The sequence below is a fragment of the Puntigrus tetrazona genome, chromosome 3 (assembly GCF_018831695.1).
Source record: "Puntigrus tetrazona isolate hp1 chromosome 3, ASM1883169v1, whole genome shotgun sequence".
Taxonomy (NCBI): Eukaryota; Metazoa; Chordata; class Actinopteri; order Cypriniformes; family Cyprinidae; genus Puntigrus; species Puntigrus tetrazona.
This window is the reverse complement of record NC_056701.1, coordinates 5,278,029-5,288,690: the sequence shown is the minus strand read 5'-3', so window position 1 is coordinate 5,288,690 and position 10,662 is coordinate 5,278,029. Positions and strand designations below refer to the sequence as shown.

The following is a 10,662-nucleotide window of genomic DNA, read 5'->3' as shown; positions in this document are numbered from 1 at the left end:
GAGCACTTCACGTAATCAACATGCATCTGTGCATTTCAGACCCCTAAAATGTCATATTATTTCTGCTCCAGCCTCAAGGTTGGACGGCGTGCAATCTTAAGAGCGAAGACCGAGCGCTTCGAACACTTATGGCGGCGGGTCGGCGCTCAGGCTCCTCCCAGTAAACAACACTTTTTGGCGCTCCGCCTCCAAATAGTAAAAGAGTAAACACACTGTTTGAACACACTATCAGCTTTATCGGATGAGAAGCACGCAACTGTTCATGGTGTCCGCAAACAAATTGGATGAAAAGCCAGCCTGGAAAGGAGTGTACACCTTTTCGGGGACCGTTATGCAGAGCAGTGAGGCATTTGTAAAGTTAATGGATGATAAAAATGAGGAGTGACGGATTTAAAATTGCTTTAGTGTTGTGTCTTGCTTTCGTCGCTGCAGGAGGACAACATTTCGAAAGTAAAGGTAAGAAAAGTGACCCTTTCGAAGGTTTTATTGGTATGAAGATACGTGCATGTTTAGTGGCTTTATCAATTCAATAAATGTGGCAGTATACAGTAAAAACTATATACCGTTTCTTTTTTAACAGTAGCTCACCAAGGTCGCATTTATTTGAACAAAAATACAATAAAAACAGTAAAATATTTTTACAGTTTAACGTAACCGTTTTCTATTGTAATATATTTTAAAATGTAATTTATTCATGTGATTGAATGCTGAATTTCTAGCATTGCTCCGGTCTTTAAGTGTCGCATGATTTTGCTGCTCAAGATACGGTTTGAAAACAATTATTGCTGCTTAATAACCGAGGACAGAAGACAGAATAACTGCACGTTTTCAATTGCGAAAGGCATGAAAAAAAAACAAAAACGTGTATATGTTAAAAAAATACAGTATTGTTTATTATCTTGCATTAAAAAAAAGCTAAATCTAAAATAAGAAAAATAATTTCTGTATTGACGTGTGCTTGAAAAAATACCCTTTTAATAATGCTGACGATGTTCAGTGGCCCAGTTACTCCAAGACGAAACGGAGGATATTAAATGTTTCGTGGAAGGAAAGGATCTCACGTGCTTTTGGGAAGAGGAGGACGAGAGGAATAATTTACGCGACCAGTACACCTTCACGTATTCGTACGAGTGAGTAACCGATCGGTGCTTTGAGGCCTAAAGCCGAAACGACCATTAAAATATCGTCTCTTTAAAGACACCATAAATTAGCCGTGCCGTTTTAGTTCAGCTGTCCTGCGAAAATCTCAATCGGCGCAATTTCCTCTTTTCGTGTGTCAGAGGGAATCAGAACAAGGCTTGCGCGGTTTTCTCCCTGTCTTTGCTGGCCAGCAACAAAACCATCATCTTCTGCAAACTGCCCAAAACCCCGTTCTTCACGACCCTCGACGTGCAGGTTTCCCGCGATGGCCGGACGCTCTACGCCCGCAGCCTCAACGCTGAGAATTTCTGTAAGTCTCTGAAAGCTTCACAAAGTAGCAAGTGAAGGAAACCTGCAGATGGTATGGATGACTACATGTAATGTGGATCATGTGATCAGATTCTATTATGTACTTCTTACGGATTGCAATTATGACTCTTCCCCCCAGTGCTCTGCATGCAAGATGTTTCACGATGTTTCTCTCTCTCTCTCTCTCAGTGCTTCTAGATCCTCCCCGAAACCTCACGGTCATGAGCTCGGGGAAGGAAGGGCAGTTAAACGTGAGCTGGCTGCCTCCTCCGCTCAAATACATGGACGACAGTATGATATACGAGGTCAGATACGCCGTGGAGGGAAGTAACATGGGCAAGGTACTGCGCTTCGCTAACTGTTAGCGCCACTTGAATGAGCTGCCGTGTTTTGCTTCTTCGTCAAACTCACCGGTGAATTACGTTTTAAAGGTGGAGGTCGTAAAGGTCAGCACGATGCTGGTTTTGCTCGGCTTGCAGCCCGACACCAGATACAAGGTCTGGGTCCGTGTCAAACCTGATGGTGTTGCCTACAAAGGGTACTGGAGTGCTTGGACCAAGCCTGTGTTTGGAGTCACGCCGCCAAGCGGTACGTGCTTTTAAGTGCTTTCTTAAGTGCTTAAGTACTTTTCAAATCATTTTTTTAAAGCAATACGTGTTGTTTTAACAGTTTTAAAGCATGCTTTTCATAATACCTTAATAATTTCATGCCATATAATTGTTTTTAGCAAATAAGAGCTAGGCAATTTGCAACATATTTTGCGATCGAGCAGTTTGTTTACTATATATTTTACATTATATGACCCTATATACCCTGCTTTATATTAAGAGCTGAACGATAATATTTTCTCATTTCACTGTCAAAAACAGGCAGTTGATATTTGCTAAGATTTCATAAATGATATTTCATTTAGTCTTGAACTCTATGCTTAATCATAGATGCATAAAACATTTAAAAACAAGTGTTTTTATATAGCGCTTTTCGCAATACACATCACATACGATTTTATTAATAACTTAATTTTTGCTTATAGCAAAATAGAGCTGGGCAAATAGGTTATAGTTGACATTTTTTTGCAACAATGCAATTATTCAAGCACTTTTAATTTCCTATACATGCATTATTTTTTGTTTTTCATGACGTACGATGACGTTGAACGCTTTTGAAAATTCAAGCTAATTCTAGTTGCGAAGTAAGCATTTCTATGGTAAAACGGCTGTCGCATATTTAAATGCTACGCCACTTTTTTTTTTACTTTACCGCACTGGAAAAATCGAGTGCTCTGATTCGGTGAACAGTAAACCCCGCCCACCTTGATTTGATCGGCCATCTCAATCGATTTTCGTTGGCGAAGACGAAAACCACTCATTTTAGTTTCTCTCTTTTTCTAACAGACATGGATCCACTGATCGTGTTACTGGTTCTTTTCATTGGACTGATCCTCTGCCTGCTGTCTCTGGCTCTGATTCTGTCCCACCACAAGTCAGTTTTCACAAACACTAAACGAGTTTAGATACTATTAGGAGGGACACTATTATTCTAGAAGAGTTGTATGGCTATTGCTAAGAAACATGTAGGCTACTAAAACAACTGTATGTTATGTAACTCTATTTCACGCATTAAATTCACTTTAGTTTCTGTTGGGAAATATTCAATCGTTTCTGTGCGCTTTACAGGTTTCTTCTTAAGAAATTCTGGCCTGACATCCCGAAGCCAGAGCACAAGTTTCCAGGCCTTTTTACTGTCTACAAAGGGGATTTTAAGGTATTTTATTCATTTGTGTCAATGTAGGCATCATTTACAAGGTAACATCTATGTTTAGTAATCAAAGCTAACTGATGAGTGTTTGAATAAACAAATATTTTTTTGAAAGGATTTCATACTTAGGATGCATTACATTGATCAAAATCTCAATTGAATTTAATTCAGGTTTATTTGCTTTTGAAAATCAAAGTTTCTATTGTATTTAAGAGTAGCTTATTAGGGGTGACTATGTAAAAGTGATGTCTGCATAGCAGAAATGTACAGTAAAAATTAATGCACTTACAATAGACGGTGAGCAGCAATGATAATAAAACGTATAGAAAAATGAGGACAATAGGAGCAATCAAAACCAACAACAGAGCAATAATACAATGAAAGGTTATGTGCTATGAAAGGTCAAGAAATGGCCAACAATACACTGTATGGCTCAAAATTAGCTATTTTTCTTTGATGCCAAAAATCAGTAGGATATTAAGTAAAGATCATTTTTCATTAAAATATCTTTATAAATATATCAAAAAATATATATAATTTTTTAATTGGCAATATGCATTGCTAGGGACTTAATTTGGACAACAAAAATGTGATTTTCTTTATATTCCAGATTTTTATCTTATATTGCCCTATCCTGACAAACCACACATCAATGGAAAGCTATTTATTTAGCTTTAAGAGGATGCATCTCAATTTCGAAAAAAAATGTACCCTTATGACTGGTTTTGTGGCCCAAGTCACATATATATTAAAAGAAAACGAGTAGAATAAAGAAAGCTAGTGTAGAGGTTAGACAGAAGTAGACAGAACAAGGAGTTAGAAAATGAACAGAGAGTGCTAGAGTTAAAGGGTCAAAAAAGATGGAAGAGATACGTAGTAACAAATTATTTTGCATTTCCTCTGCCCTCAGGAGTGGATGAGCCAAAATAACGGCAGCATGTGGGGCAGATCGGTCCAAGTGTACGCAGAGGAGCTTCCTTCGCCGCTGGAGGTTTTGTCCGAGGTTTCCCTGCCCAGCCACGGCGCGTCCCAGAGAGAGGAGAGGAAACCTGCGGAGGAGGAAGAGGAGAAGGACGGCGAGCGCCCGGACAGATGGAGGGAACCTCCTCACGCTCACTTGCTCATGGAGCAGCTGAGGGCGCTTCGAGAAAACCCCGACTCTCACTCCCAGTCGTCTCTGCTGCAGTCCCACGACACCTACGTCACCCTCGACCAGGGAGAGAGCGAGCGGCGGGCGGACGACGTCTTCGAGGAGACCCTACCGCTCCAGACGCTCTTCACCGCCGCAGGGACGTCGTCCTCGAGCGCCTCGCGCTCGGACCTCGGCTCCCTGCGGCAGAGCTCGGGCTCGGGCAGACTGTCGTCGCAATCCAGCTTCGAGTATCCCAACCACACCTGGCCCCCCAAGGGCCCCGGATATGCCTACATGGCGGTGGCGGACTCGGGGGTCTCCATGGACTACAGCCCGATGAGCTCCGGCAGGATCGCAGAGCTCGGGAGACACCGATTGTACACTAATGATTACAAAAACGAGATTTTCCCTCACAAGTGGCCACTCTCCGGTCAGTACATTAAATCCGGATCAGAGTCCTGCACGGGGCCCGTTTGGTAAACCCACAAACCTTCTCGTAGGTAACCAGCCATTGACTTGCAATAGAAAGAACCGATATGTACAAGACTACAAATTCACATCAGGATCTGCTTTCCGTTTGAGACATGACGTTTAAGGACATACGAAAACACTAGGATCTTTTAGATGGAAAAAAATAAGCTAACATTTTAATATTTACTACGGCAGCTGTTGATGAAACGTTGTACGGTGTAGCACCAAAATGCCAGTGGAGAGTTTAATTTCTTTTTATATTGAGAAACATCGTTGGATAATTGTGTTTTTTAAGCCTCTTTGTGGCAAAGCGCCCGAGTGCAGTTCACGCATCGTTCTGTTTCTGAACCCGTCTTGTAAATTGTACATAGTATATGTATATATTATACAGTTTTGTTTTTTTTATATTCTGTTTTTGAGTAAATGGGCATCTTTCAGATCTGTAAGACGTTCAGGCGTCAGACGTAACCACCATTAGGCCTTCTTTATAGGCTCCTTCGTGGGTAACTCAAAAGAAGGACAATTCATCCATCCGTTCTTAGCTCTTCTGGTGCATTCTGGGAATGCTTGTATATGGTTGATTTAGGCCATTTCCCGACACGTTATCGACATTTGCGATTCATTTTTCTTTTATAATGTGACATTTCTGAGTGAATTCTTTTTTTGTAACACAACGTGTAGGGAGACCTGATTAGATCGAGAGCGGTGGGCGTTTCGTGCGAGCGCTTGCAGTTGATTACGGAGGACTACACCCTTCTTAAAACACCACCGATACCCAACAGCTGAAACTTAACGCGCTTTGTTTGCCTTGAACAAAAAAGAAAGCCATGTTTTTAGTTCTGTTAAATAATGTGCAGTGATGTGTATTAACTGGATCTGCGCATTGGTTACAGACGCAGTATGATCAAATTACTGTACAAAAAAATTCCAGCATCAGTTTTACTTTAGCTTGTTGGCTTTCTTTATATGTTCTTTAATTGTAATCCGTAAGGTTGAACCAAATGTTCTGAAAAACTGATTTAAGAAGGTAAATACCATTTTTTTAAATACAGAAACTTGCCAAAAAAAAAAAAAAAAAAAAAGATGTGTATACCATTTCTAACATGCATTTTCTTTCACATGCAGTCCTGTCTATCCAATGTTACAATGCGTGTTTTTATTTTATAATTGCATTTGTAATGAGATTGAAAACCTATAAATTTAATCCAGTAAACAGCCATTTGTCTTTTTTCTATCAGCTCCTATTTTGGTCTGGAAAGAAAAGGGTTTTTATTTATAGCGTAAGTAGATCCAATAAAGTCTTTTTATTTGATGTTTTTCACGTTGTTTGTGTCAGTGTGATAGTTCACTCAAAACTTGCTTGTGTAGCCGAGACTTTTATTTTGTATTTTTTTGAGACTTTTTGTATACTTTTTGCACCAACGGGTATAAAATCAAGCGTCCGAAGCGGCTATAACTCAAGTTTAATTAGGAAAAAACACGAAAACGATTGATTCTGCCAATTCGCAAATTGTACAAATGAAAAATAAAGTGTTAAAGAGTAAAAAAAAGCGACGCAATCAAGTATTTAATTTATTTGGATGTCAACAAAGGTTGAAAACAACAACAACGTACTCGAAAGGAACTGTCTGTACATAAAAAAAGTGAAGTAGACGCACAAATAAATACTGAGGTTTGTTTCATGGTATGGTTGACTATTTGCGTATTTAGTCCAGAAAAGCTCGTGTTCCTTAGTCAAAATCCCAAATAACATTTCTGCGCATGCATGGCTTGACAAATCAAATTATTGTATAGTAATATAATCTCTTATCAGTTGTCTCCGCACCTCTCACTGTCCTGTTCGCTCTTCTCCGGCTGGTCCAGGATCTGCTGTTCCTCGCCGAAGACTGGCCTGAACTCCAGAGCAGCTCCTGGCCGCAGCACCATGCGCCACTGCTGCAGCGGCGAAGGACACGGGACCGACAGATACACCTGCCACTCGTTCTGCCCCTCCTCCCCGTCGCGCCTCACTTCCTCCAGGGTGCACCTCACCTGCAGGTAACGGTCCAGCGCCGAGAGGAGGAGGAGCTCGGGCCCCGGCGCTTCATCATCCCGACTGGCTTCGCGCTCAGACTGACAGGAGAGCAGGACTCTGCACGGGCCCTGGCCGTCCGCTCGCTTCCGGGAGAGGAAAGCGGCGGTGTCGTGCAGGAGCGCAGCTGCATGGGCCGCGGGGCTCAGCTCGTCCCGGAGCGGTCCAACTCCAGGCCCGCGCAAGTACCGATCCAGACCGTCCACGATAATCAGAGAGGGAGGAGACGCCAGCTCATGAAGGGACGCTGTATCTTCGACGAGCTCCTCCAAAGTCTTCGCGTACACGAACTTGACGCTCTGGAAATGAACATGCATGAAAAATGTATTGGATATTTGCCATTTTGCTATGATTTTAAAGTCGACATCATATCATTAACATTGTCTGACGTAGGAAATAATAGTAAAGATTGTGATTAATGGCATCCAAAATATATATATATATATATATATATATATATATATATATATATATATATATATATATATATATATGCAAATATATTTTGAAAATATTAAATATATTTAAGAACATAACAAATATATATGAGCATAATATTAATCTGAAATGTATACATTCATATGTATTTATATATACATTATGAATATACAGACAACACACACACATATTATGTAAACTAAAACTTTTATTTTGGATTTCACAGCCCTAATATATATATATATATATATATATATATATATATATATATATATATATATATATATATATATATATATATGCATAAAAATATATATATTTTATTTTTATGGATCATGCATTATGAACAAAGAAATGTAAAAAGGTGTTAACATCCAACATTGGATTTAGGTGCAGGAAAAAATTAAAACTAAGGTCTTCCTCATCTGTAATATTAGATGTTAATTATTTTTCTTTTATTTTTTGTTTATCATTTATTATGATATAACATGGCGTGCATACTTGACCAAAAATACGCAATTTGGTGCACGTGCTGGTATTTATATGGCCAAAAGGTAAAATTAAATTCTGATAGCTTGCAATGTAACAAGCGTAGCAGGTACTTATATTAGCTTATGTCAGTAATATAAATACAAATTCATATAAATATTAGTTACCTCCTAATACTATATATCAGAAGGCTTGTAGATGCTTATGTGCAAATGTTTTCGTTGTATTGAGGCCTAATACTAATACTGTAAAATGTTATACGATAGGTTTTAAGTGGTTTCTGGCAGAATTACATGCATTCTTCATTACCTACAATTACCTTTACGCTTATTAAGCAGATTACCTTTAAACTCTCTAGTTTTAATCCAGGTATTGAAGCTCTCAAAGACACCGGCAGAGACTGAAAAGGAGTCTGTGTGAAAAACAGCACTCTGAGCCCCAAATCCGTGGCAGCTGTTACAGCTGCAAGAAACAACACAGATCTGCTGATATTTACATCCCCGAGAACCAGAGTGTTTCCTTCCGCGTGAGGGGGGGATATTACATCCCCTGATACAGTTCCCGACGCGAATCGTCTGAAAACGACTCCTAAAATATCAGCCATCACAATTGCCGCATGTACGACTTTTCTGAAGCTTCTGTAAAACGTAAAGGCACCATGCTTCTTCTCCCGCGAACTTGACGTCGCACCGCCTACTGTTTCGAACGATTCATCTGATTGGCTGTCGTAAAAGCGTGCTCGCCGTTGATTGGCCGCATCAAAGTGTCGGTTCAAATAAATATAATACGATCCTTTTTTCAAATAGCTAAAAAAATATTTTAGCGTAAATTTTACACGCGATTAATCTAAAAACAAATCTAATAAAAAAGAAATAGCTAAAAAAAAACACGGTATAAAAAAAATTAATAATAAAAAAACCCACTTCCTTTAAAGATACACACGGCACTTCCCTTTAAGACAAAACATAACAACTCAACAGCTGATGCGAAACATGGCGGCGGTAAACACAGACCCCAAAGCCACCGGAGAGCAAATCAAAGCCATGCTACGCCGCTGCAGGGGTCGCCCGAGGCTGACAGACGCGGACCGGGCTCAGCGGCGGCTCGAGTCGCGGAAGAAGTACGACGTGCGGCGCGTTTATCTGGGAGAAGCGCATCAGGTCTGGAGCGAGCTGCGCCGGCGCACGAGCCTGAGCGACGCGGGGCTCGCCGAGTACCTGATCCTGCTCAATTCTGCATATGGAGAAAAATACCAGCAGAAATACGGCAGGTACGTGTTCGGCCTTCATGAACGCCGCATTCGACTTCGCTAAAACGGGGCGCCACCTCAATAAGTGGACTCTTGTGTGCGCAAACATTTCTGTCCGATGCAACAAAATTCGTTTTGGATCTTGCAAGCGTTCGTCGGCAAGCTGATACTGCTATGTTAGGATCTGTCTTATTGCTTAATTGTTTGTTTACATGTATGAAGTGCCATACAGTGCTGCACATGCTATCTGTACTTTCTTTAAAACACTGAAACAGACTTATTTATTTTCAATGCAATTATTTATTTATTTTTAATGCATTGAAATTGGAGAAATACAGATTTCTATTCAGCTTCATGTAGCTTTTTCTTTTGTAACGCGTGTCTTGTGTTTGGGACGGACAGGAGGAAAACCCTTCCTGACCAGTGCAGCAGGAAAGGTGAGTCATATTTATATTTACTAGATGTAACAATTAATTTTAAAAAGCTGTGTTTCCTGAGCCCCTCTCTGTGCATGATTGTTTTTTATGTATGTATGTATGTATGTGTGTGTGTATATATATATATATATATATATATATATATATATATATATATATATATATATATATATATATTTATATATATATATACACATGTACAGAATATGTTATTACACATATTTAGATGTATATATTTATATTCGTACGTTTAATATTATATGTAATACACGTAACATCTGAACATAATTTTTTCCCCCTATTTTATATACATACATGCATGTGTGTGTATTTATACATACATAATAAATATACTCAATCATTCGGCAGCATTAAGTAAAACCAGTAACACTGTGAAATATTATTAGAATTCAAATATATATTTTAATATTTCTGTGAGTCAAAGATGAAAATCGGTATCATTACTCTGGTCTTCTAATATGCCGATTTATGCTTAAAGAACTTTTTATTATTATTATCATTTATTATTATTATATATTATATAATTATGTTTAAATGATCAATGTTGTGGAGTTTAATATTTTTGTGGGAGCTGCAAAACATTTTTGCTTTTTTGATGACCGTTTATTTGAAAACAGAAACCTTTTGCGACATTTTAAATATCTTTACTGTCACCCTCGATCAGCTGAACATGCTTTAGCTGAATAAAAGCCTTCGCATCTTTGTCTTTCTCAGGGAAGAGGCTGTCTGCCACCAGCTTGCAGGCCGTGGTGAGCTGGTATCAGGGTCACTGTCAGTCGTGTCAGCATGAGCCCGAGCTGAGGGCCGTGGAGCCCGCCGTGGGCCTGTCCACCTCGGCGCTGTGGCAGTGCGTGGCGGGTCACTCGTTCGTGCAGAACCTGCCCTGGCCTGCGGGGGGCGAGTCCGAGTCAGACGCGGAGGACGGCGGTACAGAGAAAGAGGAGGAAGACGGGCCTCCAGAGAGGAAAGCTGATGTCGGTGAGGGCATCGACACCAAAAGGAGGAAACCGCAGCTGCAGGGTATCGCAACCTCGCGCAGGGTTTTTATTGTGGGGCTTCCCAAGCCTTTATTTTCCTTGGATGTAAAATGTTTCGTTCAGTAACGCAGCGGCGCATTTTCGTTTTCCGCAGTTCTCTGATGACGGTT

The 10,662-nt window shown here is 40.1% G+C and overlaps 3 protein-coding genes across 3 annotated transcripts in view; 2 read left to right on the top strand and 1 right to left on the bottom strand.

Moving 5' to 3' along the window:
• The first annotated feature begins 215 nt into the window (after window positions 1–215).
• epor (erythropoietin receptor) lies at window positions 216–6,127 on the top strand. Its single transcript, XM_043235153.1, has 8 exons — window positions 216–456; window positions 998–1,130; window positions 1,281–1,450; window positions 1,639–1,790; window positions 1,881–2,037; window positions 2,844–2,931; window positions 3,126–3,213; window positions 4,118–6,127. The coding sequence occupies exons 1-8, from the start codon at window positions 366–368 to the stop codon at window positions 4,817–4,819; spliced, it is 1,581 nt and encodes a 526-aa protein (XP_043091088.1). The 5' UTR covers window positions 216–365; the 3' UTR covers window positions 4,820–6,127.
• A 242-nt stretch (window positions 6,128–6,369) lies between these two features.
• On the bottom strand, window positions 6,370–8,512 carry swsap1 (SWIM-type zinc finger 7 associated protein 1). The gene is made up of 2 exons (XM_043235154.1): window positions 8,152–8,512; window positions 6,370–7,180 (listed from the first exon to the last, which is right to left on the bottom strand). The coding sequence occupies exons 1-2, from the start codon at window positions 8,410–8,412 to the stop codon at window positions 6,620–6,622; spliced, it is 822 nt and encodes a 273-aa protein (XP_043091089.1). The 5' UTR covers window positions 8,413–8,512; the 3' UTR covers window positions 6,370–6,619.
• Window positions 8,513–8,761: 249 nt separating this feature from the next.
• Window positions 8,762–10,662, top strand: part of znf653 (zinc finger protein 653) — a 10,999-nt gene continuing 9,098 nt past the window's right edge. The window contains exons 1-3 of the mRNA XM_043235012.1: window positions 8,762–9,078; window positions 9,460–9,494; window positions 10,230–10,535. Of these exons, the coding sequence (XP_043090947.1) occupies window positions 8,792–9,078; window positions 9,460–9,494; window positions 10,230–10,535 (628 nt within the window). The 5' untranslated portion in view covers window positions 8,762–8,791. The remainder of the gene's footprint in view (window positions 9,079–9,459; window positions 9,495–10,229; window positions 10,536–10,662) is intronic.

Excerpts from the sequence above, each read along its gene's own strand:
- epor (XM_043235153.1), top strand. The coding sequence starts at position 366 with ATGATAAAAATGAGGAGTGACGGATTTAAAATTGCTTTAGTGTTGTGT. Across the intron at positions 1,451-1,638 it reads CCTCAACGCTGAGAATTTCT|TGCTTCTAGATCCTCCCCGA; the intron begins GTAAGTCTCTGA and ends TCTCTCTCTCAG. Across the intron at positions 2,038-2,843 it reads TGGAGTCACGCCGCCAAGCG|ACATGGATCCACTGATCGTG; the intron begins GTACGTGCTTTT and ends TTTTTCTAACAG.
- swsap1 (XM_043235154.1), bottom strand. The coding sequence starts at position 8,412 with ATGGCTGATATTTTAGGAGTCGTTTTCAGACGATTCGCGTCGGGAACT. Across the intron at positions 7,181-8,151 it reads TAAAACTAGAGAGTTTAAAG|AGCGTCAAGTTCGTGTACGC; the intron begins GTAATCTGCTTA and ends GTTCATTTCCAG.